At 37.1% G+C, this 12,414-nt stretch overlaps 1 protein-coding gene across 1 annotated transcript in view; it reads right to left on the bottom strand.

The window, feature by feature from the left end:
- The window catches only part of med27 (mediator complex subunit 27), a 47,871-nt gene that overhangs the window by 3,371 nt on the left and 32,086 nt on the right, over positions 1-12,414 (bottom strand). Inside the window, exons 5-6 of the mRNA XM_079638091.1 lie at positions 4,181-4,288; positions 1,359-1,400 (exon numbers count right to left, since the gene is read on the bottom strand). Of these exons, the coding sequence (XP_079494217.1) occupies positions 1,359-1,400; positions 4,181-4,288 (150 nt within the window). The remainder of the gene's footprint in view (positions 1-1,358; positions 1,401-4,180; positions 4,289-12,414) is intronic.

Below are 12,414 nucleotides of genomic sequence, written 5' to 3'. Positions count from 1 at the left end.
ATTTTTCAGGGATAATTTACCCATATTTTGCATTGTGCGTGTGTTTTGGGGTACAACTTAATGGGAAATGTCCTGCCAGTACTTTATCTGTTTTTAATTTTTTATTATACAATTATTTACAATAATACAATTAATCATGGTCCAAAAACACAAAAATATACTTTACTTTTTTGAAGCAAAATGAATATTTTTTTCCTTGCATGCATGGGCACACATTTAAAGAAATCCTAATTAAAATACACTTTCAGATCAATCTACCTACACTCAGATTAACTTTTAAGTCCAATTGTGCAGAAGAACACCATAACCTTATTACTTTCCATAAAATCCCATCTTCCATCACTAATGTAATTATAGAAAGGGACTAAAAAGCGAACCACTTCAATCTCCCGTCATCGTTTCATCAGACCTGCCAATGCTGACCAGAGTCCTTATGGGAAATCACCCAGTTAATACCTGTTGCATCATGGGAAAATAACCCTCAAATGGTTACTGTAGAAGTGTAAAATAAAAAATAAAATAAGTGATGCTTTTTACAAACACAGAAACATCTGTGTGAAAACCATTGGACAGCGGGGACATGTGAGGAGTAAAGAACGATTAATTAAGCAAGGACTGAAAACGGGAACGCAGTAGTGACAGCTGGGAGGGGAAGATGAGAGGCAGCCCGTCCCTCCAGTTTGAGGCAGCCTGGGTTCGAGTTAGCGTTCACATCCGGGGAAATAAAGAAATAAACCGGTCTGCGCTTTGATCAGCCGGTGCAGATGCGAGGCGCTCAGTTACAATGCGAGCGGGTTCTCGCAACCTCTCGCTTTAAGTTCCAGGCAGCTCGTCATACACATTCTCTCTCCTTTGAAAGGAAAGCAAGTTTTTTCCCTCTCTCTCCCTCTCTTTGAAAGGTGCATCAGCATTACCCACACTACGTAGTTTCATCTGCCCCAGAGGCTGACTGCTCTCTAATTCCAGCCTAATGAGATTCGGGAAGGGTGGAGAGAAGACGACTGGAGCCCAGATGTTTAGGGTGCTGTCAAATGAGGGCGAAGTGGCTTGGAGTGAAATGAAATATAAAAAAAAACACGGGGACAAATGATGTCTGAGGGATGAAAGGCAGGGATTGGCAGTGGAGAGGTGACAAGAAATTCGACCATCATTGAGAAGAGAGATCTCATTAGGATTTCACAGACATGCGATTTAAATTTATTTATTAATTTATTGAGCGGCTCAAATTCATGATCATTTCATTACGTACCAATATTTCCCAACACATGCTACGGGTAATGAGAAAGACATGCTCTGTTGATTAAACTGAGTTTTGTATGTTTGTTGTGATGCCTTAAGATGTAAGATGCGTTACTCACCTTTTGAAATGCTTGATAGTTGGACTTTGACCAGATGTCCAGCTGAAATAAAAACAGACAAAAAAAGTAAACCATGAAATCAATGAAAATACTTATTCCCTGGGATTCAAAATAATTGCATGATACCCCAAATTTTGCCCTTAATTACAACCACAATTGCCCCTTCGCAGGGAGCATGATTGACAGGTGATCTGACCAATCACACTTCGCCATCCGCCATTTTGTCCGACAAAGCAGTCGGGAGAGTTAGTAGATTAACATGGGAGGATTTGAACTTGAAAAACGGAGTGTACTGACATCTTTCTGCAGTTAAAACAACATCCCTTCTTATGTTCATTCATGTTTATTTGATGCTATAAATGAACTAGAAGGAAGAGATGATCGGTTCACGAGCAGCTTTAACTGAGGCTCTACAGCGATCTGTCAGGCACATTAAAGAGCCACAAAACGGTATTTATTGTTTAAATTTCTTTTAAAAAATGACCAAATTTGAAAGGTGAGACTTTGTTTAATATCAAAAGTAACCGAAAAGAAACCTGGTCTGTTCTGTCTGTCAGCGTGTAGTCGGTGTGCTCTCGGCTCCGCAATGTATTTTTCACTGCGTGAGAACATGGTGTCTGTGTGAGAGCGGCATAGCTTGTCGGACATAGCGATAGTAACTAAGGGGGGCGGGTCTTTGCGAACGGTCAATTGCTTAGGGGTAAAAAGAAGTTTGAAATATGTTTGCAGCGGTATACTTTAATATGCGCAGTGTGAATTCCTCTCAATAACAAAATAAACACTATAAAATGACAGTGGTGAGAAAACAGCAGTTAAGAAAGCATCTGATTATAGCAATGTGGATATGTTCATTTTTGGGTGAACTAACCCTTTAAGTGCACATGAAGAGTACATAAATATATGCAGGACTTAAACACTTTCTTTGACGGTTTAAAGGTCAGTAACCAATAGCCTTGCGTCTGATGTCAGGCCTGATGTGTGGGGGCGGAAAAAAAAACCCCTTCACTAATCAACCCGTAGAGCGAAGGTCATCAGAAGAGTTTTCAAAGACGACAACAAATCAAAATGTTCTCTGATTCTAATATCAAACAGGCCTGGTGTCAGCATTTATCAGAGAAATCAGACTTTATCTCCCCTCTGTCCTCAAACCCACCTCCATACACTTCTGCCCTTTGAAGTAAAAAGAATGCCGGATCGCAAAATTACCCAAGAGATGTCTGAGATCGTCTTTGAAGCCCTACTTTGATAGCATAGTTTCCCTTCTCCTACCCCTTCCTCTCCCTTTTTTGTGCGTTTGGGTGTTCAGATGGGCTCTGTTGGGCCTCTTGCATATGGTTATGGTAAGCTATGTGGCATTCTTTGAATTGTAAGGACCAAAAAGGGGGTTTAAAGAAAAAGCCTGTTGATATTCTGCCCTGAATCTTCGCCTCGTACAGTCCCAAAGTGACCTTTCAAAGGCTGGAGTTGTCTGCAGCGTTTCATACAGATAACTGTAATTACAATTAAATTAAATAAAAAGAGTATTTGGGCAGATTTGTTTCTCGGAGTGAGTCTGATTGATTTCTGTTCAAACCAAGGTTTAATTTTAAATAAGCAAAATGCATTTTTAACAAGCAGAAAGAGCTCATTTCATTTTAAAGCTCCACTATCTTAGATCTATAATGCACTGGAATGAATTACAGTTTGTTAACTTGTTTTTGAGGGGTTGAGTTTCCTTCCCAAAGATGAGTAAATATTGAAGCTCGGTCTTGTTTCTTTACTCTTTAGTATTTATAACAGACAAAAGACAAATGGTTGAATATAAATCTCTAGCCATCATGCAATATTATTGATCCTAATATTGCTTATAGATATCTTTCCTTGAATTGACAAAAAATCTTAACCATACTCTCAATGCAATTCACCACTATAAATATATATCAGAATAGCATATACAACAGAACACAAAGCATATAATACTGTATCCCACAATGCAATGCACTCAATTTACAGCTTCACAAAGCAACAGGAATTAATATCAGCTATAATCTTGACTTGTTACTTAATCAGATTGAGTTTTATAAATGTATAATTATAATTTGTATTTACGATTGTTATAATGATTTATTACCAAAATATGCATAATAAAACACTTATTTGGCATACTCTTCTATTTGAAATATAATTGCATAAGCAGTATGTAAGTACATCCCTCTCATCTACATTCAACTATTAAATAATGAGTTTTTACTGGCATAATGAGAGCGATTTAGGCCTCACGATTGATATCCTGGTGCGAGCGTTGCTGCGACTGTCAGTCCGAGTTTTCTGGCGAAGCAGCAGAGGTTAATATGCAATTGCTCACCACACACGTTTGGACGCGGAGGCCCAGAGGCGCGCAGCACAAAGAACCGGCCTGGCAAGCAGTTCAGAAGATTCACATTCGCTGCCATAATTAACTGTGATCAAGCATCTCTGCAGCTTTGATGGCCACCTCATATTAGTGTCACCAAAGAGTGTTCAAACACTGCGGCTTTCGCAGAGACGTACAGAACGCTTCAGAATGAATGAGGGGACGCTGCTCAACCTGACACGAGGGACGTGAGAATAGAGGGTATCGCATACGTACATGCTTTTCATGTTCAAGAGAGAGCCGAACACATCGTGTGAATTATTAAACGGCTGTGCAGAGACTTTTATCAATAGCTAAAAATCCAGGGATTTCACATCCTTACCTAAGCCAGAAGTAACTCAAGCTAAATTTGAAGGTTCAACTGGAATAAAATGGACAAAGTTGAGTTTTAAAATTAGATTTAAACATGGAATGAAATGAAATGTTTTACCTTTCCATCCTCAGAGTATATGTTCTCATGAAAACCTCTGACAATAGTGCGGTCGATAAAAAGGCTCCTCATAACCACGATGGCTTTCAAAACCTTCCCCAGTGTGACCTGGAAAGAAAAGAAGAGGAGATCATTCTAGTTTCTTTAGCACAGAAGATAGGTTGGGTGGATGAAATTGGGGGGCGTTTCTTCAACCGGGCACTTTTTGCCCTCTTGCTTTAACAAGAATAAATGCCATTTTTGTGATTTTCTTCTAAAAAAAACATTTCCCTGGTCATTTCCACCACATCTCAAATTGTGCATTTCTTTGTTTTATGTCTAATCACATTATGTGGTGGAAACGACATTTGAAATAAAATGGCCAACTCCTTTCTCTGGCTAAGGACAATATCATAGCTAGCTTTTTATGTAAATTTAAGTAAATTGTTTTTGCATCAATTGAGGAAAATTATAGCTTGTCTGGAAATGACAAACAATAAAAAATATTTGTTTAGTTAATTTGTTAACTGTTTTAGTTAACTTCTTCAGAATTTATTACATGATTCTTAATTACTGTTAAGATTAAAATAAAAAGTTGTATTAGCTAACATTAGTTAATGCACTGTGTGAACTCACATGAACAATAAATTAACAGCTGGATTTTTATTAACTAACACTAACAAAGATTAATAAATATTGTAACAAATGTATTGATCATTGTTAGTTCATGTTAGTTAATACATACTAATCTTAAAAACCTAATCTTAAAAAACGAGACCTTATTGTAAAGTGTTACCGATGTTTACATTGATATTTTTGTCACATATTTTTTTACATAACACATATACATTTCTAATTCAATATCATTACCAATATCAAGCATGCTCTTTACTGACACCGCATGGAAACCATTTACTTTTCATAAAACTGTATTAGTGGCAAAATCCACAAATGAGGGCCAGTCATAATTAGGGTAAAAAACAAACAGGTTATGATTATTTCATACTTCATTTAAATTATACTTTTTTTTCCCCTCAATTTCTAAAACATACAGCACAAAACTCTTCTCGTCAGAGGATTCGTTTTTCCTTTATGCCAAAAAAAGTTCACACACCAGCCTAAAACCATCTGCTGTCAGGAGGGGTTTCACTTGAGTCTTTAGGCTTAAAATGGGTTTAATCTAAGGCAAAGGAGGAAATCCCAGTATAGCATTCTTAAATCCTCACATTCACTTAGCTTTCATGCTAGGCACACCACAGAGAGAGAGACAGATACAGTACAGCATGGACAGGAAGAGGGGTGAGGATCTCCAAATCAAGCCCTCTGTGTATTTGCCAAAGCTGTTCAAACATCAACACTGTCCCGAGAACAAAACAGCAATATGTTTCGGCTGAGCCCCACTTGCTGAATAATTTATGTGTCAGGCACAGTGAGGGATGCTGGGTAAGGCTGGGCCAGGTCTGAATGCTGGCAGGGTGGTGACGGTTCTTTTTATGGCCCCTCTGAGGTTTTTTAGAAGCCGGTAGATTTGACCCAACCACTGGCTGTGAAGGGGAACATGCTCAGGTGCTCTAAAAAACAGAGGGACAATGGCGACCAGCGTGATAAAGTTCAGGTAAAATAACACCCGAGTGACAAAGTTTGAAATAAAAAGAAACTCGGAATCAGAAGAAATGAAATATCAGCTTATTTTAGATTCATAGAAGAGTTTTCAGGTTCCTCAGTGCTCCACTTTTGTAAATGCCAAACCAATAATGCAATATGGAAGGGACTGCAATTATAAAGAGGGATATTAGTTTGGCAGAGTTGAATTTACCATCTTAAAGGCCCTCTGTGGTAAAAAAAATAAAGTTTTTAATGTTGTTTATATGTCTATGTGGTGTTTTTTGATATGCTTTAAGACAAACCGTGAGCAAATTCATCAGTCAACCGTAACCAATCACATTAATGTGCGGACGGGCTTTAGCATATTTATCATTAACTATGCTGCGAAGCAAGGGAGTCTCAAGAGAAGCCAGTTTATCCTGGTATATTTTTCTGCTGATATGAAAAATCAGGTACATTTAGCAATATAGCGGGTGAATTATCTATATAATGTATATTGCGATGTTATTATGAACTATATGCCTACATGACTTTAAAGCCCAGTAACAAAGACAGGAAAAAAATGAATTAAAACGAGACTTCACAAGCATTACAATGGATGGATTGCCTTGCAGTCAATGAAGAAAAGCAAAAATGTCACTGAAGTCCAGCGACTGAGTCTAGTAAGGTTCTATGCATACATGAATAAAAATATGAATAGGAAATTACTTGTTGTTTGGGTGAAAGAGCCGATTGCAAAAACAAACCCTATCCGCTGAAGGAGATGTCACTGCCACAGAATCCCACACCTGGTAATTGGAAAACTTTTACACAAAAGATTGTCTCATTCGGAGAAATGGAGATATACTCTCTCAGACTTCATTACTGTATGTACATTTGGCCTGAAAATTGATAGATAAAAAGCAATCCAAGTAAATACCGGTAAGTACGTTTCAGCCAAATTTCCCTTACAACCAGTGTTTTTTTTTGTATTATTCACATAGTATTTATTATTCTGAATTGGCTTCATGACAGCAAGTCCCATCATTCCGCTTATCACTGCATCATCAACCTACGCCTTTGTTATTGTAATATGTTAGCGACCCCTAGCGACGATTTTTTGAGTGTGATATATTTCCTGCAGTTGTGGTCTTACAATATCCCAAAAGTCTCCAAATATTTTTTTTATTTCAGAGAAATTCCAATTTTAAATAATGGCCCGTCCCGGAAAAAAATGTTGCCTGTCAATGACGCAATATCCACGATATCCTCGGTTTCCGCTCATACTGCCATAGCCATGACGTAACCATGGCGACGGACGTGGACAACTGTGTAGTTCGTAACGTTTAGCGGCACGCTGTTCTTATTTCGTTCAAACATTATGGACCATGGCAAGCAGACTTTGGAACAAAAAAGGAGAACTAAAATGAGGCTGATAAAATGAAAAAAAAAATACATATTGTAGCTTTAATCGAAGAATAATGAAAGTTCTACTTGATAAACAAACATATGTATATTTTTTACAAGCTATACAAGTTGAATTATTGCAAATAATTGCAGAAGCCTAATACTACTTTGGTCTATTCTTTAAATGTTAAAACTAGACTACAGAAAAAAACAAAAAAATGCTTACATTTTTAGACAAAGAAAGAATGATATACAGGGAATATGCATGTAGAACAGACAATATAAATAGAGACAGACAGACAGACAGACAGACAGACAGACAGACAGACAGACAGACAGACAGACAGATAGACAGATAGACAGATAGACAGATAGACAGATAGATAGATAGATAGATAGATAGATAGATAGATAGATAGATAGATAGATAGATAGATAGATAGATAGATAGATTCAAATGTCTAGAAACAAGAGGGTGAGTCAATGAACATCTTTAGGAAAATATCCTTAAATACCCCACCACACGAGGCTCCTTCAATCACCCGACATCAAGCAGACAAGTACAGATATCTAGAGAATGGTACACTGGCAAGTTCACACACATACACAAGACAGTGGGGGGAAAAGAAAGTCTGATCAATCATGTCAAGATCCAGCAGAAATACTCATTCAGACCCGTTGGTACTCCGCGAGCCCTCGCAACACATGTTTTTCCCGCTTTAAGGTTTGCTTATTAAATTCATGTCTGTCAGAGTAGCTGAACGCCTGGCCTGTGCCCGGAGCCGCTTGGCGCTGGCAGCCGACACCAGCACTCACAGCCTGAATCCATTACCCCTGACAGCCTTTAAAGTCATAGTTCTCCCAAATGTAAATTGAAATATTATTTTTCTAGCCAGAGGCAACTGAGAGGGTGGATGCCCAAAGACGAAAGCATTTAAGTTATTTCTGATCACTGAAAATGAATTCCTTATAAACATGCATTTAGGAAAGAATGCTAGTATCTATATAAAAAAAAAAAAGTACATATATCCTATATTAAGTACGCAACTCTCTGGAAACAAAACACCAAAAAAGCAAAAAGTATAAAAACATTATAAGAAAATAACAAATTGGAAACATTTTATGATTGTTTTAGAGATTTTTTTAAAAATTATAATAATAATATAAGTTCTACAATAATTTTTAGCTAATTATAAATATATAAAATAAATAAAATGCAAGACCATGATGCTTTCACTCCAACAACATGAGTGAAATACAACTGAATAAATATAAATTACTCTAAAAGAAAATAAATTAATGAAATTAAAAACCATTTTATAACACAAAATAAAATAAGATAAACTATGAGAATGTAATGGTTCAACAGGAGTTACAGTATATATCAATTAATAAATATAAATCATTCTAAAATAAATAAAACAAAATAAAGTTTGGGTGAAAGTTTTAGATATTTAGATCATCATAGAGTGAATTTGCCTTGTGGTGTGTCTTCTGCTTTCACGAGAGTCCTGCTGAGTGTTGAAGCAATAAAACGACCACTGATCACTAGCCGGGGGAGGCACAGAACTTCACAGAAACTTCACACACATATTTTTCCCCCCCACATGCTGAGTTACTTTTCCTCTTTGTCTTTTTATTTCTTACCACAAAATATTTCTAAAAGAAGCTGTAGACACAATACACCACACATCCAATGCTTATTACTTGATACATAATTCTGTAAGCATCCTGTGAATCAATTCGTGTCAGATAAATCTTTTTTTTTTTTAAAGTAATGATTTATCCAAGTAACATTTTCAAAATGTACATGTCTCTAGATCTCTCAATTATAAAGTACTTGTATTCATGCTGGATTTCTGTACCTGTTAAATCACTTGAGTTTTTTTCATGCGTCAAGCTAAGCACTGTAGTTTATAATAAAACAAAATAGCTTTGCATAGAGAAGCACAGTTGATCTCCATCCCCAAAACCCATGATCCCTTAAAGTTGATCAAAGGCCTCTGACAGAAATCATACTTCTAAATGGACGTTAATATCTCCTATCTTCTTTAAAACACACCACTGATGTCTGATGCAAAACATGCAAAAAGAAAAACGCATAAAGCATAACTTGCTCTCTTCAAACCTGAACTTTTCAGCACAAGAGAATTTGTAAATAGTAGCTGGCAAGTGCGACTCAAGCAATTTCTCAAGAAATAAAGAAACAAAAAAACAAATCCCTCGCCGTAACCCTAGTGTGTGAAGCCAGTTAGTAGCGTCAATAGCTATTCTGGGCATTCTTTTCAGCTACAAGCTAGTTGGAAAGTAAGTTGCTGGCCTGGGGCCAAAGGAACATGAATACCAGGAAGAAAAGAAGTTGACTTCGAGTGTGGTAAGCGTCAGGGCGTCCTGAAAAGGTTCATTAGCTGATCTTAAGTGCATCCCCAAACGACTGGATCGCAATGGCGGCAGATGGTACTTTTTTATTTGGAGTGAGAGTGGGCCGCGGATAGGGAGGGGAAAAGTGGCAAAAACTGAGAGATTGGACAAAAAAGAAACAGTTTCTAAGCAACATGTGAGATCTCAAATCAGCTGCGAACAAGGAAGGAAAGAAGCCAGGCGAGAGCGTGGCCAAGCGTCCTGCTCTCCATGACCTCTCCTTTGAGAAAAAAACGGATCCTCATTCAAGTTGCTCGAGACTAAAATAAGTTTCATGTTCAGCCGAAGCGTTCTGCTGTATGCTTTTCAAGTCATTTCTAAAACATGTCTGCATGCACTTCATCAGCATTGGGGAAAATAAGACTCCTTTTACATCCGCCATTAGCATGTGTTTTTTTTATACGAACAGTCTCACGAATATTCTTTAGTTCAATTGCATCCGACCACAGATTACTGTACATAATGGGAATATCTACTAAGTGCTAACAGGAATGTTTCTGGCATTTACAGAATAATAATAATAAAGAAACACAAAGCAAAAATGTTTTCTGTTTTTCATTTTGACAGAAAGCTTGATGGAAATTAATCGAAAATTAAGATGTAAATATTAGTATTGTCATTGTATTACTTAATTTTTATTTTACAGTACATATGAGTATATATTTAATATCTTGCATATTGCATGTCCCTACTTTAGAAACATATTAGAAGGGATTGGAAGTGAAGAAACAAGGAGAAAATGGCTTAAAGTGCTCGTGCAAAAATAGACCAGAGAGATGTGGGCAGGATTTGGGGAGAGAAATGAGAGATTCCGAGTGTAGTTCAGTGGACAAACTCATGGGATATTGTTCATTAAAACCGATGACCAGATCCCGGGGGCAAACCGCCTGTTGTCTTTTTCACATTGCAAGGGCTGAATATAAAAAAAGAAAAGAAAAGAGAGAAGAACCTGCAACACAAATAGAGCATGATGTCACCTTTGGCTTTTGGCATGCTTAGTTGTGGACATTTAATATTCAACAATATTATTGATCTGCCTGCACTGACACCATTATATGAGAACTGAACTGAGCTGGACAATGACATCCCGATTTTGTCCAGAGCGGCTATATATAAAAATTACATTTTTATTTTTTGTACAACAAAAATGAACCATCACTGAACTTACTTAAACTGGACTATGACTCTATTTTCTTCTAGAAACTAACTTTATTGCATTATTTTCCTGTTATCACTGCTTTAAAAAACATCTTTATTGTAAAAAGCGCTATATAAATAAAGCTGACTTGACTTGATGGAAAATGTACAACCTCGTCAAAGTGATGGATAATGATGATTCGATTTAGACAAACATGGTCAGAATCAGTCCCAACACTAGTGATCCGACCCCTGAAAAAGCATGTTAATGGCAGGTGTATAGGTGGCATCTCATCTGATAGCTAACAGGGTTGGCACTGCACTCCAAATAGCACTGGGGGGAGCTGTTTTTAGGGAAAAATGTCAGATCAACAGATTTTGAGGTGCACAAATTGCACTATTTTGACAATCTAGGAATCTGAATGCCACTGTTGAGGTCTCTGAGAGTGTCCACCTCATTAGCTTTCACCACAGCTTGCTGGACCATCAAGCAACACGAGAAACAAGCTGACACACCACAACGCCCCTGAGTGCAAAGAGGGGTGTTTTCCAATACCCTCTTCCACCTCTCTGAGTGTGACCAGCTCTGACCTCTCCACCTCACGCCGGGTCCGTCCTCATCAGCACAATCCCACACTCAGAGGTCGTTCCGGAATACCGCCAATACTCGCACGCCCATCCGCCCCCAAGGTTCTGACTGTCGTGGCAGCGAAAACATATTTTTAATGTAGATCAATAGCAGAACAAGGTCACTTTAAAATTCAATTAACAAAAAATTGTTTGACTCCGCTCCATTGTGAACCTTTGAGGTGACCAAAGCCAGACACAACAAAGCAGAATGATTTAGTCAAGGTGGAAAGAGAAAGCAAGGGAACAAGAAGGGAAGTAGCCAGAGAAAGTCACATGGTGTAGCAGCTAGCGCATGCTTTTCTGACACATTGAGCTGCGGAGCGCACACGGACGACTTAAACTTAAATGAGGTTTAAATACGACTCTCATGAACATATGCATGCTTTGCATAATGTTTTGTCCTTTCTCTAACTACTCTAAATAATAATGACCCCAGAGATAAACAAAAAGGCTAAAAAAATAAATAAATAAAAAATTATAATAATAACCGTCTGTCTGTACATTATCCCACTTATTATGTTTATGAAATAAATAAATGGACATGAACTACTGATTTTATATTATTATACAAAATCATTACACTATTGTTCAAAACTTTGTGGTCGGTAATAAGATTTATAAAAAATGATATTAGTTTATGCTTACCAAGACTGCATTCTTTTTATTTAAAAAATACTGTAAAAACAGTAATATTGTGAAATATTATACTTATTTGGTGATCATTAAACATTTTAGATTATCAATGTTGAAAACAGTTATGCTGCTTAATATTTTTGTGGAAACCGTGATAATTTTTTCTATTCTTTTTAATGAATAGAAAGTTCCAAAGAACAGTTTATTTGAAACAGAAATCTTTTGTAACATTATAAATGTCTTTAGTGTCATTTTTGATCAATTTATACATTCTGCTGAATAAAAGTATTAATTTATATATAAAATAAATAAAATAACACGTAGAAGAGAGGTAAACGAAGACGCAGCGATGCAGAAGTAGGAATAAAGTATGACAGGAGACCTTTCTGGAACCTACAGTTCACTGCCATCCGTTCACAGGCTTCGCAAAAACAAAACAACAA

Source organism: Phoxinus phoxinus, assembly GCF_949152265.1.
Source record: "Phoxinus phoxinus genome assembly, chromosome: 15".
In the NCBI taxonomy this organism is placed as follows: domain Eukaryota; kingdom Metazoa; phylum Chordata; class Actinopteri; order Cypriniformes; family Leuciscidae; genus Phoxinus; species Phoxinus phoxinus.
The sequence above is the reverse complement of the archived record's forward strand: the minus strand, read 5'-3'. Positions and strand labels throughout refer to the sequence as shown.